Genomic DNA, 24,534 nt, shown 5'->3' on the forward strand with positions numbered 1-24,534 from the left:
CAATGTCTCTATTTGCTAAGGGAGATTACTCCTGAGAAGAAATACAATATATGTTTTGGGTTCAGCTCAAATGTTAGAAATTACAGTCTGGAGTGAGAACAATGTGAAACCTGTGTGAGAGGCCCAACAAAGATAAATACGCGGGATGTCCAGGAGGATCCACGAGCCGAGCCAGCTCCCCAGCAGACACCGGGGCCAGCAAAACAAATCAAAACACAGTGTAGGACTCGTCTGTGAATAAACAGTGCGGTGTTACGGGTTGTTTATTGAGGTGTTGCAGCTGCAGCCCTCAGCTTCCCCGCGCCAATCCTCAGAGAACAATGTGAGGATGTGATTATTTTTGATAATCGCAAGGTAAGCTGCCAGGCTTTGGCAACTCGGGGCTGTATTACTGGGAGGAAAACCTCAAACAAGAAACAAAGAGTTCTGTTCTCAACGCTCCGGCGCTGTACAATCATTTGACCCGATCTCATCGTGTGATTTCTCTGAAGAATATTCCCACTTTTGTAGAATTAATCACAACAAGGTCCATTTAGCAGCTGCAGCTCTGGAGTTTCGGTCTCATTATTAAGAAAAAGAAGCTGAACAAGTTTTGGGGGGGAAAAAAACATCATTTCAGTTTTAGTAGCAACTGAAAAACTTGAACTTACACTGGATTTAACCAAAACTCACTTAAAAATGACAAAAAAAAATAACCTGCTCGACTGAAAAACACTGAATGAAATATGACCACGCACACACCAGCTAACCATGGGGGTCAGAGGTCACAGATCAGGGGTCAGATACAGAGCAGCACTCCTGAAGAGAAAGTCTACAGAGCTGATTTACTGCACTGAGCACAAATCAAAGTGGTGCAGCAGCTTGAAGGACTGGAGGGCCCGAGTCCATATATCACTGTGCAGTCACCACTGTGTGCAGTATTCATATTCAAGTGATTTATACTGATTTCACTGACCAAACTCAATCAACACCAATATTACTCCTATAATGTATATAATAAGATTATATTTTTGCCACTGCTGTTTTTTTTATTGCTTTTGTGCTTGTGTTTTATTGTTCTTTAGTTATTTTTTTATGTTTTTTCTATTTGTACTGTACAATTTACTACAAATTTCTTAATCATGGGACTAATAAAGGTACAGTATGTCTTATCCTTTCTTATCCCTCAGCAGACAGCAATTAACCCAGTGTTTTTCAACCTTGGGGTCGGGACCCCACGTGGGGTCACCTGAAATTCAAATGGGGTCGCCTGAAATGTCTAGTATTTGATTAAAAATAATTACTGAAATTATGATTAAAAACACCACACACAATCTTAAACAACAGTATTCTATACTTTCACTTCCTCAAATATTAATCAAGTCCAAATAAAATGCAGCACATAAAAATATCTGATCTGGCGCATCTTGATTGACGGTGCGGGGTCGCCAGAAATTTGTGATGTCAAAATGGGGTCAGGAGCCAAAAAAGGTTGGGAACCACTGAATTAACCCCACAGCAGACATGCAAACACAGGCAAGACTAGGATGCCCCCTGCTGGTCAACATGGGTAATTACTGAAAAGTATCACCTCCCCCAACTGAAAGGAGGACTTCTAAATACGTATGGCAGTTACTGGTTTATATATTTAAATACCTGTTTGGTCTGTGTTATTGTTGACACCACCCTTATATGAACCGCACTTAAAATCTGTGTGAAGTGGTTTCTTGATGTCCATAAATCTGCCATGATTCACACAAAGACTTAGGAATGTGGCTCTACTAGACTATCATCCAAGATTCATATTCAGCACTTGAAAAAAAAAAAAAGAAAATGAAATTAAAAGAAACAAACCTGGCCTCTTACATAGAATTGAAAAATGCCTGTCTTCCTTCAACGCTCCAGCTGTAAAACCCTGAGTATCACAGTGAAATAATAAGTACCTGTCATCATTGCTCTCTAAATCACACCTTGGGTTGGACCTCACTACATCACAATGAACTCGACATCTGGTGAGTCATTTATGAGGCTCTACTGTTAAAGCTTCTAAACTACCCCTCATTTCTTCACTTATTTAAATATTATATCACAGACATACAATCCAGCAACTACTTAACCCTTAACATTCCTTCTGTTCACACCAATGTTGATATAACTAGTGTCAGGCACTACAGTGTATGCACCGTTTAAATGGGACGATTTGGAACTTCATTATTTGATGTACTTAATGAGCAATGAGCATTGTAAATTGTTATTTGGTTTATTTTTAGTTTCTTCTATTGAATACTATTGTTGTCTTTGTTGTTGATTATCTCCTGCGACTGCTTCTTGTTCTCAGGTCTTATAATCTCAATGAGGCGTCCTGATATAATGTGAATTAATTAATTAATTGAATTTCATTATTGTGTCATGCATACAGACACCATAAGACACCAAGAAAACAAACGAGGACCCGAGCACGTCATCAACACATCAAAGAAATAAGAAAACAAAAAAGAAAAGGAAAACAATGCCAGCCTTCAGAGGAAATCATCAGAGATGTCCTGTCTTCTTTTCCAGGCTTTAGAAATAAAACTAGCAGTCTTAAAACACATTGAAATTAAACAACCATTCCAGTTTTTGGTCATCAGAGCACCAGAATATTTCAGGGTTTTGTCTATAGATTTCATTTCTCTCAAATCATCATGAAATGAGATTCACTTTCTACTTCATCTAACTCACACATTTCACATACTCTATTCTCCTCAGGAATATTTTTAAATCGAATAACCTCAATGGCCAGAGGAAGAATACCAGATCTCAGCTGTGCAACTAAAGATCTTTGACTTCTCTGTAAACATGATTTAACATTTAATTCAGGGCCAAAGTTAGATTTATCAGCACTGTATGTCCTTAAAGCAGAAGTAAGTGATCCGGTCGTTTTGGCTAACTTCCTGTCAGCCGACGGAGTTAGCAGTCCCCGCCCTCGTCATGGATCTATTGGTCCTCGTCCCTACGTCACCACATTCAGGCGCATCCCTTGGCTGCACACACAGAGAGGACCGCCCCTTTATGCCGTTCTCTCTCCTCATTGGATAAAACTTGTAGGATACGAGAAAAGTTTTCTCCTGGGCTCAGAGCAGAGCAGAGTGACTGACAGACCCGTGTTTCAGACCAAACACTCTATAGAAGTGATTGCCGTCGGAAGATACAACTATTTAAGACTTATATTAACACAAATATTCCGCTTACTTCTACTTTAATTTTGGTTTTGATAGAACATTTTCAAACCATTTTTCGAGTTAACATTACAACACACATTATTCCTGTAATTAAACACCATGTCCACCTCCCCAAAAATGGAGATTATTATTGACAAGGATTAAATTTAAATTAAATCACATGGATTATTGCAACAAAATCCTAATTGGACCGACTCCTTGGGCTTACTTGATCACTCACTCACACACACACAGCAGAAAACATGTTTGTGTGTGTGTGTGTGTGTGTGTGTGTGTGTGTGTGTGTGTGTGTGTGTGTGTGTGTGTGTGTGTGTGTGTGTGTGTGTGTACCTGTTTGGAGGTGGGGGCCAGCTGTAGAATCCTGATCAAGGTGGACATAATAGATGGACAGCGCCCTAAAGAAAGACAGCAAGTTCAGAGTTGAACACAGGAGCTCAGGAAACATGGCTGATTGATGATCAGTTGTTACACCAGGGGTTTGAAAGGGAACTTGAGGGCTGTTTGCCTTTGACTTTGTTAACTTACAGTGTTGAGTTTTCTCTGTTTCAGTCTTCAGCAGCAGCAGCAGCAGCAGCAGCAGCAGCCTGGTCAGGCAGAGAAGCAGCTGGGTCAGAGGTCAGAGGCCTCTCCTCTCCTCTCCTCTCCTCCCGCCTGATGACACTGAGACAGAAACAGAGAGATGGCTACCTGTTTAGCTAAATTAGCAGGACAATAATACAACCACAGACTGTATAAAAATACTATTTTAATCTTGCTGTGGTGTGATGGTGTTGTTCCTTTAAGTTCAATAGTTTTGGACAGAACCATCTATCTCAGTGTTTCCCACTTGACAAGCAACAGGCATCGATGCTAACTCCAGCTAGCATGCTGCTGCCTGCTGCTAAATAGTTTCATGTAGACAGACCGGACCTGCAGGCTTCCCGCTGAATAAAATGAATTTTAATATCAATATTAATATAGATATTCATACTTCACATGGCTGTTGACTGCCTCAAGGGAACTCCTCACACTGGCTGACACTGACACACCTGTCAGTCCACACACACACCTGCTACCTGAGGAGAACGGCTAAGTTACAGCCCAGTCAGGGTCAACCACATGACCACTACGTGATTTTTTTTTTTTTTTTAACCCAAATAAATAGATTCACTGTCACTCCATCGGTAAAGAATGAAATTATGTTTCAAGACTTTATACCCTAATTTAGTTTGTTTTTCATTAGTTTGTATTGTTTGGTGTTATATGAGTCGGTTACGCTCTCAGCTGTATGACTTGTTTTTTCATGTTTTATTAGTCAGATTCCTGCTGGAGCAGAGAAAATACAACAGCACCCCACATCACCTCACATCACCTGAGACACAAGCCGCTCTAACTCCTAACTTTACCTGTGGGGGGCGCTACTGCACACAACGAGACCAGAACTGGTTGGTCCAGTCCACTGATTATTTAAATTAAATTATTTAAAAGTACAAACGTATTATTATCAATAAAACTGATTCTGATTTTGAACTTTTGTTGTTATTTTTACAATCAATATCGTCCATGATCAATCAATGCATAAACAAAGAGGCGCGCTTCGATGACGTCGACATCTGCGTTTCTGCGTTTTGTCTTGTCATCAATACGCGCCCCACAGACAGCTCTTTAAGCGGTAAGTTTTCTACGTTTTTACAAACTAAAACACATCATATCACTCTTTCATTAAACACCTGTCTGTTTCTTCTCGGTGTGTGTTGGATGTTTGTACAAAAAGTCTCTTCCTTAGCTGAGCGGAGGCGTCCGGCGCTACGGTGGCCGACATTTCTGTTGATTCATCTCCGTTACTGTTGATGGAATTGGTCTTAAAGCCCAAAGAAATATTATACATTATACATTATATATTATGTTATACGAAAAACAGCCGAACAACCAAAGACAGTAGTAATAAAGACAAAAATAATGATGGTGATAAGTTAGTGTATTACCGACCTCAGTTGCTGGTTTTGTGTCAGAAACAACCTCATCCAGTCTGAGTTTGGTCTCTTTCACTTTCACCGACACAACCAGGCAGCAGCAAGTGACCAAGCAGACCTGTACTTTTCATATTACTGTAACACACCTGTACTATAAAAGAAGACAACACACTCTACAGTCCAACATACAGTTTGTCATCTGAAATGATCATAAAGTTGAATCAATAACTTTCTTCAAAGTGCTTAAGGTCGTCAAATGTCTTTTGATTGTTAACCAGCACAAATCCCCAAATGATCAGTTTGCAGTCAAATACATGAAATTATATAAATCAGTTCAATTACTCCAATGATTCAATTTCAAAATGATGATAGTGATTTTCTTCTGTCTTCTTGATTATGCTTTATATAACTGTCAGATTTGTTTATATTTGTTTCCACAGCAGCAGAGTTTGACCACAGTCTCCCAGCATGGTGAGTTATCCTGGTTTGTAGATGTTGATCTGTGTTTGTGCTTGTTTCCTTCTCTACTTCCTAATAAGACTAAAAACAGGACGTCTGCAGCCAGTCAGCTGTTTGATGAGCAGCAAAGTCTGAAGTCATAACTACTGATGTCAGCGTGGAGCCCTCACACGGTCCTCATGGTCTGGAGATTTAACCTGGGATTTGAGCATGAGAAATATTTCAGTTGTTTTTTCTACATTACATAACCAGGATAAGGGGGAAACTGACATAACGTCTGTCAGTGAGGTGTTGGGCCACCGCAGAGCAGCTTTGGTGAACCATGTCTTTGTGATGTCTGAGCTCTTCTGAAAAGATACTCACTCATTAGGATTTACTTTTACTCATGTTCAACACACAGTACTCATTTAATTAGGAGGGTATCAATGTGCTATGAAGGCCACAATATGCAGTGGCCATTTGTATCCTGTATGAGAATAATTTAAATTTTAAATTCATCTCCCATCTGGATATGTGATCAAAATCAGCTGAAGTTAATTCCAAACAAATTCTGAGATGTTTTATCCTGGCGGTGAAATGCAGGTCTCTCCATTCTGGTTATATTATGTTATATTAACTCAGCACTGGCTGGACTATTAAACCGAGAGGTTTGTAGGGAGTTAAAAAAAAAAAAAGTGAAAAAACTCCAGAGCATTTTTAAGGCTTAAAACCAAATTTTTCTATTGAAATCTGACTAATTGTAACTCTGCAGTATTATAATCCCTCTTAAAGTTAAATAAGTCAACTTCTGATTAACTTAACTCACTCTTCTGTTTCCTCACAGTCGCGTCGATATGATTCCAGAACAACCATCTTCTCGCCAGAAGGTAATAAGACTTATTGAACAATGGAAGTAATGAGGCTTTAAGCTGTTTAAGTGGTCTTGAAGTTAAAGGTACATTTCTTGCCTGCTAGTGCTTTGTGCTTGCGTCCACATCCTGACAGCGGTGCGTGTCCTCCGCAGGGCGCCTGTACCAGGTGGAGTACGCCATGGAGGCCATCGGCCACGCCGGCACCTGCCTGGGAATCTTAGCCAAGGACGGCGTGCTGCTGGCTGCAGAGAGGAGGAACATCCACAAGCTGCTGGATGAAGTCTTTTTCTCTGAGAAAATCTACAAGCTGAATGAGTGAGTGACCTCGCAACATCATTTATTAATTACAACTGCTGCAGCATGGTTGCATCCCTGTGTAATAGATTGAGACATAGAGGAAAATCACTGACTAACATCATGGATACACCGATTCCATTAGATCCAGGACTCGGTCTTTTAGGAAATGTGACAAACTTGAAATGAAGTCGGAGTTCCAGGAAATTTATTGACATAGCTTTTAATGTTGCATTAACCGGGAAGTCTGATTCCTCCCTCTCTTATCGAAATGGATATCAGAAATGATGACCTGTTTACCCTTAGAGAAGATGACATGAGGAATAGATATGACACCTTTTTAAAGATCTGGCAACCTCTTATAGAAACATTACCCCTAACGACTGTGGACTCTCTGTAAGCCTTGAACTGGTTCAATTGTAAATTGATATTAAAGCATAAGTAAGCGATCCGGTGGTTTTGGCTAACTTCCTGTCAGCAGATGGAGTTAGCAGTCCCCGCCCTCGTCCCTACGTCACCACATTCACGCGCATTCCTTGGCTGCACACACAGAGAGGACTGCCCCTTTATGCCGTTCTCTCTCCTCATTGGATAAAGGTTGTAGGATACAAAGAAAGTTTTCTCCTTGGCTTACAGCAGAGCAGAGTGACTGACAGACCCGTGTTTCAGACCAAACACTCTATAGAAGTGATTGCTGTCGGAAGATATAACTATTTAAGACTTATATTAACACAAACATTCCACTTACTTCTGCTTTAACGTCCAGGTACAATGTTTAAATTGTCTTAGTGACACGTGTCACAATGAAATAATTGTCTTTTTTATGTATTTCTTTTCTTTTCTTTAATAATTTAATGTATTTGTTTGTCTTTATTATTTATAGTACTTTGCCTGTGGGAATGAGTTGTACTGTTTTTGCATAGTTGAATACTTCAAAATAAAATATATATATAAAAAAAGACAGAGATACAGGAAAATAACCGTTCCTCCGTGTCTTCCTGACCTCACAGGGACATGGCCTGCAGCGTGGCGGGAATCACATCGGACGCCAACGTGCTGACCAATGAGTTGAGGCTCATCGCACAGAGGTGAGCTGTGACGCTGAAGCTTAGAGGGTCAACGTCAGGGTGTGTCCTGTGCTTTGTTGTGTTTGCTTGTGAAGTCACAGTGTGTGTCTGTGTGTGTGTGTTTGTGTTGCTGTGCAGGTACCTGCTGCAGTACCAGGAGCCAATCCCCTGCGAGCAGCTGGTCACGGCTCTGTGTGACATCAAACAGGCCTACACCCAGTTCGGAGGTACAGAGCAGCATCACACGGTTACAGTCTGGACCTGTACTCATATATCTCTCACACTCTAAAATAATACAAAATTAAAAGAGGGGTCTCTTTATTTTATTTTTTCAGTCTATAACATCTGTCCTCCTTTCATTTCAATACTAGGTTATAGAGTTCATTTGATCTTGTGATTCAAATTAGAAATCATTATCATTAGTTTGAACTATTAAAAGTTGTTCACTCTTTACCCTCATATTTGTATCATCTGATGAAAGGATGGACTTCTTTTGCTTCCTATCTCTGAACTCTATAGAAAATCACAGTACAAGAAATATCCTGGAGTATTGTCTATGCGCTTGGCAATGACATTGAAATTAATATTAATAGGGATATTCAAGTATTATCATATGGGGTATAGGTATAGCTGACTCTCTCTCCCCCTCTGTGTGTGTGTGTGTGTGTGTTGCCACAGGAAAGCGTCCCTTTGGAGTGTCGCTGCTCTACATGGGCTGGGATAAACACTACGGCTTCCAGCTCTATCAGAGCGACCCAAGTGGGAATTACGGAGGCTGGAAAGCCACCTGCATCGGAAACAACAGCGCTGTAAGTCTCACTTCTCTGTGTTATTTAAAATGGGTCGAACTGTAAAGGAAAAGCTGAATAAATCTGAGCATTTGGATTCACGGTCTTTAAGAAAACACCAGACTGGAACACTCGGGTCTTAAAAACTTTTGGCCTTGAAAAGGTCTTAAATTTTGTTCTCAAAGGTCCTATTTTTTCCCTTTCTTATCTGCATGATACAGCGCAACAACATAACTGTATACTAAGTAAACTTACAAAGAAATCATGGAACGTTGCATTGTAAAATGTTTTTTCTCCGACTTCATTGATCTTCGACATGAGGCGGCGTTCAATGTTTCAACTAGGAGGTCGGAAAATCTGACCAAATTAAAAACATGCTCCAAATTACTAATTGTAATACATTTGCACACAGGCGCACGCACGCACACTGTATTGTTTATTTTTAAAAATTATTGTTATTTGTCCCTGTGTTATTCTGTCATGTTATTCTGACAGATTCTTTTGCATTATTTCATTCATGCATTCATGCATTCCAGAATAGGTGCGAGGTTGGTCTTAAATTTCATTGGACGAGGTCTTAAAAAGTCTTATATTTGAGTTGAAAAATCCTGGGGGAACCCTGAACACTGTAGATGAGTCCAGACAAGAACAAAGCTGAGGTTCAACATCGGGACACTTGGGGGCGCCGCTGCACAGTCTCTGAGCACAGTGGCCATGACAAAGAGTTGGATGCTCACATAAACAGACGCTGTGGCCTACTTCGTGCTGACTCCTGGGACAGCTAATTGTGCAAGTCCCCATTCATAGTGGCTTTGCTAATCTCAGCGGGGGGGGGGGTTCACAGGCCAGCACACAAAGTATTGTGGGTAACAGAGCCTCCTCAGAGCACTGTGTAAACACTTTTGTCTGAGAGGCCATACCGTAAGATGAGTGAGTGCACATTTAGCAGTAAAGAGGTAACACACACCTGATCCGGGCAGTGTGAGCGTCGTGCTCCACACATTGAGCCGATATGAGATCTGGCAGACGGAGAATAGTTCACAGAAGAGGAGGGGGGGGGGGGGGTTACACACAGGCTCCAAGGTTGTAAACGGATGCGAAAGCCATTCCGCAGGTTCTTCCTACGTAAATGGCGCGGCGCTAACAATAGGAGGATGGTGCTTTGGGACTTGTTAGTGGAGTGAGTTTTACTTTGTCCTTCCCCTGCAGGCGGCCGTCTCCATGCTGAAGCAGGACTACAAAGAGGGGGAGATGAGTCTCTCCTCAGCGCTCGCCCTCGCCGTTAAGGTCCTCAACAAAACCATGGACGTCAGCAAGCTGTCTGCAGAGAAAGGTTTGGATTAGAGAGATGTGCAGATGGAACAAAAGTCGGGTCTATAGTTATAATAACTGTCCTTATGCCATAAGGACAGTTATTATAACTATAGACCCGACTGGGAATGAGAAATTGACTGCTCTTTAATATCACTTTTCTGTTCTTATTGACCATTTAATGTGTTAAACAGTGGAGCCACATTCATGCATCCACCTACAGCCACAGAGCTGTAACTGCTCTACAGTGTTGGGCATGTTACTTTAAAAAAGTAATTAGTTATAGTTACTAGTTTCTATCCCCAAAAAGTAACTGAATTACTACATTATAAAAGTACTAAGTAATTACCAAGAAAGGTAACTATTGCATTCCTTTTTTATGAAATGCTTAAAGGGATAGTTAAACATTTTGGCAAATTTGTCTATTGCCATAATCTCTATAGTCATAGCTGTAGGTTCATTACCTTTATTATCGGTGCACGTTGTTTTGAGATCGGCGGGGCAGAGACGTGAGCTGCTCAGCTAACGCAACGGAGGTGAGCTGTACTTTTGCTTTTCCCTCATCAAACTCATCAAATACACAATCTAACAACTTCAAAACACTCTCGTGGACAAGTTGTGACCTGCACATTCACCACACTATGAAATAATAACGTATAATTATGTAACATTACGACACATGAAGCAAATACGCTGAACTACCTACGTTTTTGAAATCACTCCACCCAGCAGCCGGGTCTGGAATGTAGTTCCAGCTACGCATTTGCCTCAAAAACAACTCTTGTCTCGTAACATTACGTGATTATCTCATAGCGTGGTGATTGTGCAGGTCACAACTTGTCCATGAGAGTAGTTTGGAGTTGTTGGATTGTGTATTTGATGAGTTTGATGAGGTAAAAGTTCAAAATGTTGAACTATCCCTTTAAAAATTAACAGGGGAAACGGTAACCTTTTTGATTACTTGTTAGTAAGTGTGTTAGTGTGTTAGTAAGCACCGTTAGTAACCACGTTAACGTTGTTATTCTCATCACTGCTCCTCTACCACACAAACTGAGTCATCACTCCACAACCTGTTCACACTGATAACGCAGGATAAAGGCCACCTCTTGTTATCAGCATGGTTTCATTTGTTTGTCTTAAATACACATGGTGTCAAGTCCAAGCTCTTTTATTGTCACTTCCACAGTGAAACACACACATTACCTGGAGGTGAGATAATAACTGTGCACTGCAACATAAAGCCACGCACCTTACCTCATTAGTCCATAAACAGAAAGGCAGAGTGTTGTGGTTGGTGCAGTGTGTGGGTCAGTTCAGTTCAACGGGGCAGGTTTCTGAGATTGTTCAGTCCTGACAGGCTGGGGGTGGGGGGGTGGGGGCTGGCTGGCCTGGCCTGGCCCGGCTCCTCTGAAAACTTCCTCCAGATGTCAGGAGTGCAGAGAGGTGGTGAGATGGGCGAGTCCTCCACCTCTCCAATGAAACGGTGAAATCAACATCAGGTGATGTTTGCACGAGCCCGGTCGGCCCCGGTGTCAGACGCAGGTCAGGTGGTCGGCTCACGGCAGCAACATCCTCTTGGCACGGCCGGGAAGAAAAGTCAAAAACAAAGTGCGAGTCCAAGTCAAACAATCTGGATTCCTCCCACAACACGAGCTGGGTTTAGAAGGTCTAGGGTTTAGGAGGTCTCAGGTTTCAGAGCGACTACACGCGGCGCTGCAGCAGCTTCCCAACAGTCTGTGTTGTTCTCTGGTTTCAGTGGAGATCGCCACCCTGACCCGCGACAACGGCAAGACCTGCATCAAGGTGCTGAAGCTGAAGGAGGTGGAAGAGCTGATCAAGAAGCACGAAGCTGAAGAGGCCAAAGCTGAGAAAGACAAGAAAGAGAAGGAGCAGAAAGAGAAGGACAAGCAGTGAGGCCTACTCACCTTTATATGAGAACGAATGTGAGCTTGTGTATGTTCAAATGTTTTGAGATTTCAGGTGTGCATGTGTTGTTTATTAAAGTAAATCTGAATAATAAAACCTTGTTTTTGTCATATTTAGTTGCTTTTATCAGTTTCACTTCTCATGTATCTTTTGGCCATAAAAATCTAAAGTTTATTCCTGGTCAGAACTTATGTTATATTATTAATTTCTACTGGATTAAATAAAAAATGTTGCATTTAAGTGATGGAACTAAATCAGGAAGTAAAGCTGCTGTGCAGGTCTCTGAAAGATTAATGTCCGCTGCCTTCTCAGATTTATAGCTTAATTCAGTGTGGGACTAGAGCTAAGTGTGTGTGGTAGTGCTGAGCAGATGGTCTTAATGTATCCTGCAGGAATTGTGTAATGCATAGATAAAACTGTTATGAAATGAGAGAGTGATTACACAATATATATATTTTTTTTTATTTGAAAGGGACAATACACATTAATCAGTATGTGAATACAAATGTAAATGTGTCGGAGTTAGCAAGCCTGCTAATTTACATCCGCAGTCCCTTGGCAGGTATAGACAGACAGACGGAGGAATAAGAGGTAGAATTAAAAAAATAAAAAATACATTCACATCAAATACACATTCATACGTAGACATAAAGTGTAGTAATGTCAGCGTGAATTCTGTAAGGTGTTGGGTATAAAGTGCCAGTTTTTAAAGTGCAAGTGCAAGTTTAAATAGATAAAGTGCATGGATACATACGTATATGTAGGCATGCACTGCACAATAACAACAATAATGGCAGCCAAAAGTGCAAAGCATGGTGGACAGTCACAGAGCACGACACATACTGTATGTAGTGTATGTGTCGTGCTCTGCGTGAGGCCGCCTAGCCATGATTACACTGTTGGTTTGATCACCATGTTCATGTTAACGTGTGGGTGCTGGGAGTTTTACTGTGAAACAGGAAGTTTAGCTTTGTATCAGCTTCATCTGTTGATGAAGATCATGCAAAATGACTGAAAGTTAAGTTCCATAATAACAACTCGATGTAGTTTCTGTCAACTGCAGCTTCCAAAATCAATTTGAAGTTCAACATTTATATTATTTCCTAAATCAGAATAAATGAGGAGTCTTTCTTTAAAAAAGACAAATATGATCCATCTGCTGATGTAGATCATGTGATGTGATATGAAAAGTTCCTGAGCTGCCACTAAATGGGCCGTGGTGAGATCATTTGGTTGACAGCAGTAGTCAGAACTCAGTAAGATGATACAGAGCCTAAAGATGGAGCAGCAGACTGCCAGACTCTCATCAGTGCAGAACATCTGATGTGGTCTCGGCTTCAGCAGCAGTGCAGCATCTCTGCAGAGGATCAGCTGCCTCCACTGGATGCTTTTAACTCCACTGACCAAGAGGCACGGACACGGTCATACATAGGCAGTTTCTGAGAAACGCCGTGCTGTGGGTGGTAACCGCTTATCAGCCTCAATCTGAGGTGAGTTTATATAAAGTCAACAAAAGATTAAGGCCAGGGCGGGACGATCTGCCTCTTGTCTTTCAGTGGAGGGAGATTAGTGACACAGCTTGAGTGCCTGACTTTAGATTTTCAACGTACTCATTGTGACATTGGGGGACGAGCACCACAGAGTCCATCAGTCAACTTCATACAACTTACTGTCCCTGAAAGGGTTAGGGTTAGGGTAAGGGGGTTAGGGTGGGTTAGGGTTAGGGTAAGGGGGTTAGGGTTAGGGTGGGTTAGGGTTCGGGTTAGTGAGCTCCTCATCTGCTCTGGAGTTTTGCTGTACTGGCTCAGCAGCTCCTCACATTTGCTTTGAATGTGTAATTGTCTTCTATGCTGCGTTATTATCAGCACCAACGAGTGGGATATTGTTGAACACCATCTTAATGCACTGAGGTGAATTTTTAAAGTGCTGCCATTACATCATGACTGCTGGTCTACGGTGGCCTTGATGTACAACACACAACACTGGATGAAACATTAAATAATAAAAAAGAGTTGGGGGCGCCATATAGCTCAGTTGGTAGAGCAGGTGCCCCATGTGCAGAGGCCACAGTCAAAAAGCCCCCAAAACTAAAAAAAAAAATACAAAATTTAAAAATAAATTAAAAAAAAGAAAAGAAATATATACATACATATATTGTACCTATGTATATATTTCTTTTTTCCCTAAAATATTACTAATATTTATATTAGTATATATTTATATATTTTTTTTTATATTTTTTTTTTAATTTATATTATTATCACCTTTTCATTTTTTTTCTTTAATTAAGTGTAGCCTATGTATATATGTATATAGCCTATTTAAAAACCACTGAACTAAATGACAGAACATGACAAAACATAACATTACAGGACCCACAACCCCATGTCAGATTACACAATGACACTACAACACACCCAGGTAAAGATCTGTGTAATGTTTCCACTCTGTGTGGCTCTGTGGAGCAGTGTGTTTATTGAGTGGAGTCTTGTTTTTGTTTGTTGTGTTGACTGGTGATGGGACACACACATCTCTGCTGCTGCTCTCACACCGGTCTGCTGACCCACTAATGGTGCAGTCACATTGAAAAAATGACAATGTCAACAATGTAGCAAAACAATGTAGTGTTTCAAATTTTAGTTATCAGCTTGTATTGGATGTGCATTGTATGTATTTACTCAGAGATGCTTCATCTAAACATACAGTATATCCTGTTGCACACATGATGTGTTCTGTGTTGTATATTGTGTAATATTTGATGTGTTCACTTGCAGATTAACAGTCCAAACCCAGACTGAGTTTTAAAAAACAGGTTGCTCCCGTATTACCGAGGCTGATATAGCAGGGCTGAGCCCGTCCTGGCCCAGGCACTGAAAATAGATCTGTAGATCACCGGACCAGGGAGGTCGGTGCAGTCTCTCTCTGGCGAGGTGCCAGTGGTGAGCTGTAATGTGGTGTGAGCTGAGCCGGGTGGAGATTAGCGCCTGACTCAGCGATCGGCTGAAACGCAGCTTCCTATGACTACTGTTCCAGCTGAGGAGAGAAAAAACTAAAACTACTTTCATTTCCTCAAATTGACCTCAACATCACTGCTCCACCTCACTTTCATTTCATGTCAAGCCTCAGTCTGACTGGCATGGTGATGGTGTCCTACTTGTTATTACAGTAGTTATATAAAAAGCCTGGAGTTTGGTTTCCAGTTTATAACCTCATCTTGTTTTCTGTAATTCAGCTACTGACGTCTTAAAGGGATAGATGTGGAGCAGGTCCGAGTCCTCTGGTCTTAAAGGTGCTCGGCTACACAAAGATAATTAGAGTCCCAAAGAGGGAATACTTTATAAAGAATACTGGTAGACTTAGACTCAGGTCTTCATCAGATTTAATAAACTGGCGTGCTTCGGCCAAAAGGCCTTCCTTAGACCATATATCAGGGATAGTTCAACATTTTGGCAAATTTGCCTATTGCCACAATCTCTATAGTCATAGGAGTACTGTAGGTTCATTACCTTTAATTGTTGGTGCAAGCTGTTTTAGATCAGCGGGGCAGAGACACGAGCTGCTCAGCAGGTGACTTCAAAAACTAAAAGTATTTGCTTCATGTGTCCTGATGTAACATAATTATACATGATTATTTCATAGCGTGATGAATGTCCACGTCACAACTTGTCCACGAGAGTGTTTTGGAGTTGTTGGATTGTTGAGCTTGATGAGGGAAAGGCAAAAGTACCGTTTGCCTCCATTGTGTTCGCTGAGCAGCTTGTGTCTCTGCCCCGCCGATCTAAAAACAGCTTGCACTTACAATTAAAAGGTAATGAACCTACTGCTATGACTATAGGGATTATGGCAAATGTTGAACTATCCCTTTAAGGCAACACAACATGTGACAAGCAAAGACGGAAACAAAAACACAAACCACCATGTAGATATCAACTTTTATTGTTGTTTCCCAACCCCAGACAAAAGTTTCACTTCCAGAATATACAAGTGTGGATTGTCACTGAATGGCTGCAAACTACTCACTGAAAACAAAAGAAAACCTAAAACTATCACAATAATCATTTGAGAAATATACATACATAAAAATATACCTCTGAGAAAATTCAAATATTGACATTTCCTAACAGCTTATAGTCAGGGCTCAATCAGTAGCAATGAAGACTCATATGATCTGAACATGCAGAAGAAAAAAAAAACAGAAAGAAAGAAAGAAGGCGGCCCCCACCCTGTCCCAACCCCAGCATGAACTACCACCATGTTTCTCTGAGGCATGAAGTATGGCTGGCATGGGGAATGTAGGTTAATATTGCTTTACATTACACTAGGTTTAAATGAGCTGAATTTCAAAAAGCAAAATGATTTGAATCGACAGCAGACACAGAATGGATTCTTTGGCGTTTGTTCAGAGTACTAAAAACCAAACCACTAAATTAAAAAAAGAATTAAGCAGGATCCCTCCTGCGTTTTTAACTCTAATTGCATATGTCAATCACCTGAAGTGTTCTGGTTGTACCCTATGAAGAGCTCTTTTCCTCACATAGCATGGGTGTGAATTCATATGGGATGAAAAAAATAAGTAAAAATGAACACATTCCTCAATAAGACTTGAGAGTAAAAATATTAAACATTGCACTCTTCTCTTTTAGGCACAAAAAGCCCCTTTTTCAATCGAGCTTTTGAGCGGCGCAGGCCAGTACTGACCATCTCTGCAGGGCCGAACCGCACTGAGCCAGCCTGGATTAGAAACGCATCCAAATCACAGGGAAGCAAGTTGCTCAATGCTGAGAAATGATCTCCGAGATCAACGGGTGAAGTTAGTTCTGTGACACAAATGTCGAGGATTACAGCTTCACTAGATTTTAACACCATACAATAGAAAATAACAGCAAGTGGAGCATTAAACCCGAGCCCCTCGCACCTGCACTTATACAGCTTATTCTCTTTGAAAAAAATAATCTTGTAACTGTTTGTTTGTGTGTGTGTGGAGGCCGTCGTGCTCCTCCAGCGTGTCAATAGGTCACAGTGGACCTACTGCAGGAGAGAAGGCTTTATTACCCCTGTTGCCACATTCAACACACACTGCGTCTTTGTCACAGCATTGACACATCTGGAGAGACGCGCAGCATATTTCCACATTGGTGGTGACACGGTTTTGGACAGATGAGAAAAAAACTAACAAAAAAAGTGAGTGACATGTGCTGGAATGATGTGTTGACCTATTTCAGGAAGAAGTGTAAAGAAATGTTTACATGTGCTTTAATAATGTTAATGTAACAGACCAGGCTTTCACCCATCTATATTAAAAGCAAAACATCATTTTATTAACTATAACAAACCCATAATTCCCTCTTTTTTTTGTTTTTAAACCCTACCAACACAGCTTGCAGTTTATACGTCACACAGACAAACCAAAGTCTCTTTTCTTATAAAAAGGTAGAAGCTGTCAGATGAGAGATATGCTGAATTTAAACGTTAAGACCTCCTTCTCCTGAAAGTCTGACAGTTGTCTGAGGAACCGTGGAGCAGGAGGAAGAGAAAAGCCCCGATCCCACAGCACCATGTGACGACTCAGTTCAACCTTCACCGTTCCCTCGTCTTCGGGCAGAGGCGTCGGCGTCACACGGAAATCCTACCACCTCAAATGTTCTGTTTAATCCCAAGTCTGAAAAATAACCCCCAGTGATGAAGGTTTTCTGAGGGAGGGGGGGAAGAGGTGGATTTGACTGCTTGAGCGAGAGAAGAAGGACAGAAGGCGTGTTTCTTTGGGGAGAGGAAAGGGTCGGGGGGGGGGAGTGGGTGGGTGGGTGAAGGAGGTGTCAGGAGGCGGTCACTCCTCGTCTGAGCTGCTGCTGTCCAGAGAGTAGATCATGAAGGCCAGATCGGGCCGGGCCGGTACCATGGGGTTGCCTGGCTTCACCATCTCAAAGCCAATGAAGTGGAACGTCTTGATGATGGACACTGGAGGGGGGAGAGTAGGGGGGGGGGGGCAGTGGTCAGTGGTTTTACTGGGATTACCCATCAGACCAGTCTAATACACGCAGGATTAACAGCTACACACAGCTAGTCCAGCTCGTCACACCTGTAGGCAGGACCTGATTTTTGGATATTTTCGACAGATATTTTATTATAGATTTGTGGATATATACTGCATATTTTTATTCAAATTGTTTCTATTCTATTTTTCTTATTCTGTATTGCACTAATGCAGTGGTTCCCAACCTTTTTTGGCTCGTGACCCCATTTTGACATCACAAATTTCTGCCGACCCCAGAGACAATTTCGCAGTCACATGATCGTGGCCGTCACTCGAGATGCGCCAGCTCAGATACTTTTATGTGCTGCATTTTATTTAAACTCAATTTATATATTTATATATTTTTAAGGCCCTTCTAGGCAAATTACCACCGTATATTGCAAATTTGTTGGAGTGGGACTCAGGTACTTAGATGACCCGTTCAGCTGAATTGCTGCTACTCAAAGTTCCTCGAGTCTGTACAAGTATTGGTGAGACTGCCTTTTGTTATGATGCCCCTAGCTCTTGGAACGCACTACAACACATCCTGAAATTAGACACACCCCCTTCACTCACAGAGTTTAGGACTTTAATCATAGAGAATAACTCTGTTTCTAATTGTAATTGTTTCAGATGACTGTCTTGGTCTTTCTTGTTAAATGTATATTGTTGTGTGTAATCACTATAAATATTTTGGGTTGGGAGGGTAACCTCAATGCCTCTCAAGAATAAATAAAGGTTATATATATCGAGAAAGTATAGAATACAGTTGTTTAAGATTGTGTGTGGTGTTTTTAATCACAATTTTAAAAAGAATAACAATCAATTATCAGTAAATATATATGTTTTTAATCAATTACTAAACATATCAGACGACCCCACGTTGAAAAACACTGCATTAATGTGAATGCTGCTGTAGCACAATCATTTCCCAGCCATCTATCTACCAGGATGGGGGTCACAAGAGCATCACAAGTCCTTTGTTTGTAGGTGTTGGTGTGTTTAGCCCTGTTTTCTGTCTTAATGCTAACTTCCACCTGAGTCCAGCTCAGTGAACAGGGGCCTGTAAGGCCTGGGGCTCCACAACTGGTTCATCCAGTACATAGTCTACAGTCTGTAAAAATATCCCTCATACACCTGTTTTCAACTGCGTGTAGCTTCAAATCAATATAAAACTGCTGAGAGAAACAAACCCTGCCTTGAAAAATAGTATTTATAAATAACAGGAGCTCTTACATCGATCCTCTCTGTTTTTATGGAACCACAGGAACACGTAGTTAACTTTGAGCTTCTCTTCGGCAAACTCCAGCAGAGCGGTTAGCCTGAGGATGACATGAACACAGAGAGAGACACAGAGTCAGTCGGTGAGCAAGGAGAAAGGGGACTGGCGATGACGCACACAAAGTTTTTTTTTTTTTTTGTAATTTTTTTTCCCCTCTTTACATAAGCACTGCAATTTTACATAATAATGCAGTGGCAGCTGTGAAAGCTGGCTGCTCATTGGAGCGCCTCTGTAACCACAGCAGGCAAGGTTACTCTGTCCTGGCTGGCATCGATTACAGCCACACACAAAGCAGAAGCCTACCAGCAGCCTGTCTGAATGTGTGGCACACTATGAGCCTTCAAACACACGATGTGACAGCCATGTCCACTCAACTGCTCCGGTAGACAGGACCCTAACCCTAACTCTAACCCTATAACCTAACAAGGTTATTTTAACTTGAGCAGTGTTTGTTTCATTTTGGTTAATAATTTCTGTGGTACATTCTGCATTGAAGCCAGGACTAAATGAGAGAAGCCTCGACTAGAGGAGCAGCAGCAGCAGCAGTATTACGGAGGCTGACACAAAAAAAAAAATCAAACTGTCAAACATGTTTCTTCACTGTGGATCTGTTTATCAATTATTCTTCACCCTATGTCCACAATACAGTTAATAAACTAAAGCCATGACCCTCCTGCCCCTTGTTGTTTTGAAGCTTTTCCAGAGCAGCCAACACAGGGTGAGTATTGGACTCTCAATATCTATCGTTATTGTATCTCTTCATACCAACAAACCAGTTCAATAAGGTCACTCTCCCAGTCAAATAAGCATTTGATTGGGAGCGTGGCCATTATTGAACTGTTTAGGGTTTATTTTTGCAGGACATGGTGATGTTACAGTGAAGTTTAGTATAAAACGTCATTGTTTTGTAAGGGCACAGTGACCGTTACCTTCGACCACCAAAATCTACTGATCATCCTTAAATCCAATTGAATGTTTGTGCCAAATTTAAAAACCTTTTCTCAAATCCTTCCTTGGACAATAGTGCAGAGGCAGAAAAAAAAAAGCTCCACAGCTAAAGAAACTGTTTTGTTCACATGACTATTTAGATGAGGAGCGCAAAGCATGGACATTCACCTCACTCACAGGAACAGGGTCTGAACACATCCTTACCCCTCTTTGCTGCCCTCCACCAGCGTCCCAGCAGGGACCTCCAGGAAGAGGCTGTCTTGTGATAGAGCCGTATCCCAGGAGGCCGAGCGGCGCTCGCTCAGCTGGTAGTGGAAGTGAAGAAGAGAGGGGTTCCCACTCACTGAGGCGGCCTGCGTTACTGTTAACTTCTCATCCTGGATGTAAACACAAAGTACGATTCCCTTTTAGTCTTCTTTAGAAACACTAAGAATAACAATGGGCCTGCATGAATATGAAATATGAAAACGGTTTGAGATTCAACTTAGCTTAGCTATACAATTACTTAAAAAGAACACATTATATCGGTAGTAAAATAACTCCTTTGAGCCACTGCTGTGAGATGCACAACACTTTCCTGTGAGAAGTATGAAGAGGGGAAGTGGTATGTTGAAGAAGCAGCACCAAGTGTCATGTCTGCAGAAGCCACATTGTAATGATGGTGCAATGCAACATTTCTGGTTTCATTAAGCCACTGTGTGACACATTTGCATGGGGTTTTACAGTGGGCGGCAGCTGCAGTGGTCATGTGACATTTAAATGTGCAGCCTATTAGTCTGGTACATGGTGTCTCTCCTCGTAGCGCTGATAGTTATCTGCTGATAATTATCTGATGATAATTACTTATGACTGTTGCCAGCCATTGATCTGATGTTGTCTTCCTTATGCAACTGTCATGTAAATGCGTGTAAATCCTGAAGCGGACATGCAAATCAACTTTTACTCATTATGTAACTTCAAAGTATCTTTTCTGAAGGTAAATAAGGGTTTGTTGTTAGAGTTATCTGATAAACCAATAGCTTCAGGAAGAGGTTTTTATTGCTCCCTGAGGACAGATGAGGACCTTAATATGACAGTTGTGACTGATCTGTCTGATCCTAAATCTCTAATCCCCCCCCCCCCTTAGGGACAGCCAGTCACATGTCTGGGGTACAACTTGACACGCGCGAACACACACAAAAAAGGGACACAGTGCAGAGGGACAGGGCAGTTTGGAGAGTGGATGTTGGCGCGACACAGACATTTAACAGGGAACAGACACATTTCAGGTCTCTGCGTCCTCTTAGATGTCACGTTTAGATCAGGAAATGTGAATGAAAGAGCTCGTGCGTTAAATCGGCAGCAGGTGCAGAGGATGGGTAGTAGTCAGATTAAAAGGATTTTTATGCTAGAACGGCAACTTTACGAAACGAGGGCACAACTCATTAACAAGGTGTTCCCATGTTAGTGCATGGGTCAGAGTGTTCCCTGAGGAATGAAGCACTTAACACAATGATTAGTAGGAGTGCTTACAGCAGACAGAACACGTGCCAACTCTTTATAAAGAATTCATCTAATATGAAAGACTTCATTATTTTTTTTTACCATTATTTTACTCATTTATTTATGTTACTTTTCTTCCTTTGTCAGGTTTAAGTGTCTGTATTTTGTGCACTGTTGCTAGTGCTGTTTTATGTTGTTCTTGTTGCATCTGCTTTGCAAGAAAAAGTTTAATAAAAACATGTCTGGGGAAAAAAAGACTTTAAAATACAAATCTTGACATATCTGCACATGGTCTATGTCTACAGGTGTATCTCGATAAATCAGAATATCATGGAAAAGTTCATTTATTTCAGTAGTTTCATTCAAATAATAGATTCATAACACACAGACTGAAATATTACATGTCTTTGTTAATTAAATTATAATGATTATGGCTTACATTTATAGAAAACCCCAAATTCAGTGTCTCTCAAACAATTAAGTTTATAGTGAAACAGTTCACTATTGTAATCTGATGGTGTCACACTCTAATCAGCTCGTGAACCTGAGCCTTTAAATGGTCTCTGTCTGGTTCAGACTGCCGACCTCCATCAGATTCTACTTTATCGAGATGCACCTGTATGTCAAATAATGACCAATATGAGTGTGTGTGTGTGTGTGTTGTTGTTGTTGAGGACAGTCACCTTGTGTAGTAGCACGCCGAGAGAGTGATCCCTGACAGTCCCTCGCCCACCCGGGATCTTCAGTTGTGGGTGAGGGGCATCAGGAGCACCACAGAGGCCCTGGAGCGTGAGGGATCGAGCTGGTCAGCCGAGACCCCGCTAACCAGGAACTGCAGGGACACAGAGAGGAGAGGGTTAGTGTTTCAGAAAGACCCACTGATCCTCATCTGTTGTCCTGCGCTTCAATTAAATGAAAAATTAATCTTTTTTGTGCAAACTCTGCACTGCAAAGATGACAGCGGTGACTATTTTGTGAGCAACCTGAGTGCCACCCAGAGCTCAGCGTTTAGAGCAGCTGTAGAAAATACATGGAGCCAATCCCTGATGAGCAATCAAAAAAAAAAAAAAAAAAGGTATCTAGTTTTTCCTCTGTCTGTGCTGTTTGACTAAAAGCTAACAGGTCTCTGGAGGTCCAGGTTCACAGTGACTCTGCGTTTCCTGAGAGCCTTAAATGAAGTGCTGCATTCACTGTGATAATTACTGGCAGCAAGCTTGCCAAACGAGACTGTGTGGATGCTGTTGTTGCTGTTGTTGGCTGCTGCTTGCACAGCCATTTAGGAGCCCATCCAGTATTTCAGGACTAGGTCAGAGCCTCTGAAGCAACCTGTCAAAACGCATCTCTTCCTCACCTCTCAGGTTCTAGCTCAACAGTCTGGGAAGGACAATTTACTGAAACACAAAAGCCAAGACTCTCAGCTGCATACGCACATGTAAAGCTCCGTTTACACTCACAGGTGTCCTGTCGACTTTTTAAAACTACTTTTAATGTAGCAACACTTTTAAGAATGAGTGAATCCTGTCAGGGTGCACAATCATTTTGACATTGTTGTGAAGAGCAGAGAGCTTCGTGTTGTAATTGTTATATTATTTACTAGTATTATTATTCATCTAGTTATTGTTATGTTACTTTTATGTGGAATATGTGAAATGTGATGTTTGTTTATATTGGGAATGCAGGTCTAATGACTGTTTCACTATTATAGAACTTTTCTTTTGCTAATGTTAACCCTTGGTCACTTATCAATCAATAATAAACAATTAGTCAACTTAACATGGCTACAGTGATTCCATCCACAGCACTTTGCCTCTTTGTTGTCTTGCCTCTAGGTGCAAATTACTTTTGTTGAAATTGATTTAAAATTGCGTATTTTTTGAAAAATGTTTGACATTGGCTGTGAGGGAAATGCTTTTAGCAAGTTTGTTCAACTTTAAGAGCGCACACAAAAGACTCTGTAAACAGAACCTGTGTGTGTTTTTGACCCCCCCCCCCCCACCCACCCAGAGGGCAACAGCTCAATCAGAACAGAAACTGAAAGACGTAACAGAGTGTGCTCAGTTCAAGCCAGTGATTTGTAGCTGCATTCAGAGAGTTCCAGACAGCTTGTGTGTATGTGTGTGTCTGTGCTGGAAGGCATGTAGCACAACCCAGCACATGATCTGTAAACACCTCTGCAAATAGCTTCCGAGGCGTTCAGGAACATGCATCTTCGGTGGTTTGAGTTACAGCTGAATGTCTCAGAGCAGACATGATGGCAGATGGCCACCGCTGCTGGGGAGACTGCTACTTATTTTCTTTAACTTTGGCCTTTCACATGAGAAAAAACTCATCTGCATTGGTTCCTGTTTGCACCTTTTATCGAAACCAGACTCCTTCACACGTTCCGCCGTCTGACACTGCATCAGGTAGACGGACTTGTTTGTAAGCAAACACTGATGTTCAGTCATGTGCCACAGGACAAAAAAAAAAGAAAAAACACACACACCACCACGTACGAGCATCTGTGTTTCTTTGCGAGGAGGGAGGAGGCGTGCCAGCGTTTCCCTGCCGACCGCGCGGGTTACCTGGATGACCTGATCTGCATAGCTACGAGCCAAGAGGGGGTGAGCAGTGGAAAAACAAAGCTCATTGTGCCTGGCTGCTTCGCGTCACGCCACAGACACACAACCTCTCTCTCCTTCTCCATTTCACAGCTTTCTTGGGTCTAAAGCCGCAGAGACGACACATGGACTATTGAGTTCTAATCCACCAATGACCTCTTGACCTTACTGTGAAGCTTCCTGCAACTATTGATCATGAAGGTTTAAAGGTAGAGTCTGGAGGTTTATTTGTTGCAGGTTGTAAACAAAACATTCAAACTGGGCCCCTCCTCTCGGGCTCAACTGCCCCCGCCCCTTACCCCCTGACAGCAATAAGCAGCAGCTGTCAGGACTGCAAAGAAAAGGAAATGCAGTCTGAGTGAAG

At 41.6% G+C, this 24,534-nt stretch overlaps 2 protein-coding genes across 2 annotated transcripts; one reads left to right on the forward strand and one right to left on the reverse strand.

The window, feature by feature from the left end:
• Window positions 1-4,784: 4,784 nt before the first annotated feature.
• psma4 (proteasome 20S subunit alpha 4) lies at window positions 4,785-11,944 on the forward strand. The gene is made up of 9 exons (XM_085778500.1): window positions 4,785-4,851; window positions 5,593-5,623; window positions 6,435-6,477; window positions 6,615-6,777; window positions 7,767-7,844; window positions 7,962-8,050; window positions 8,502-8,632; window positions 9,821-9,944; window positions 11,679-11,944. The coding sequence occupies exons 2-9, from the start codon at window positions 5,621-5,623 to the stop codon at window positions 11,834-11,836; spliced, it is 789 nt and encodes a 262-aa protein (XP_085634626.1). The 5' UTR covers window positions 4,785-4,851; window positions 5,593-5,620; the 3' UTR covers window positions 11,837-11,944.
• Window positions 11,945-17,084: 5,140 nt separating this feature from the next.
• Window positions 17,085-22,846, reverse strand: oaz2a (ornithine decarboxylase antizyme 2a). The gene is made up of 5 exons (XM_085780435.1): window positions 22,691-22,846; window positions 22,254-22,376; window positions 20,293-20,465; window positions 19,095-19,180; window positions 17,085-17,803 (listed from the first exon to the last, which is right to left on the reverse strand). The coding sequence occupies exons 1-5, from the start codon at window positions 22,844-22,846 to the stop codon at window positions 17,673-17,675; spliced, it is 669 nt and encodes a 222-aa protein (XP_085636561.1). The 3' UTR covers window positions 17,085-17,672.
• Window positions 22,847-24,534: the final 1,688 nt, after the last annotated feature.

Source organism: Trachurus japonicus, chromosome 6, assembly GCF_045865225.1.
Source record: "Trachurus japonicus isolate A0001 chromosome 6, Traja_1.0".
In the NCBI taxonomy this organism is placed as follows: domain Eukaryota; kingdom Metazoa; phylum Chordata; class Actinopteri; order Carangiformes; family Carangidae; genus Trachurus; species Trachurus japonicus.

Excerpts from the sequence above, each read along its gene's own strand:
- oaz2a (XM_085780435.1), bottom strand. The coding sequence starts at position 22,846 with ATGGCTGTGCAAGCAGCAGCCAACAACAGCAACAACAGCATCCACACA. Across the intron at positions 22,377-22,690 it reads ACCTGGACCTCCAGAGACCT|CCAGCTCGATCCCTCACGCT; the intron begins GTTAGCTTTTAG and ends GGTCTCGGCTGA. Across the intron at positions 20,466-22,253 it reads TCGGCGTGCTACTACACAAG|GATGAGAAGTTAACAGTAAC; the intron begins GTGACTGTCCTC and ends GTTTACATCCAG.
- psma4 (XM_085778500.1), top strand. Across the intron at positions 6,778-7,766 it reads AAAATCTACAAGCTGAATGA|GGACATGGCCTGCAGCGTGG; the intron begins GTGAGTGACCTC and ends CTGACCTCACAG. Across the intron at positions 8,633-9,820 it reads GCATCGGAAACAACAGCGCT|GCGGCCGTCTCCATGCTGAA; the intron begins GTAAGTCTCACT and ends CTTCCCCTGCAG.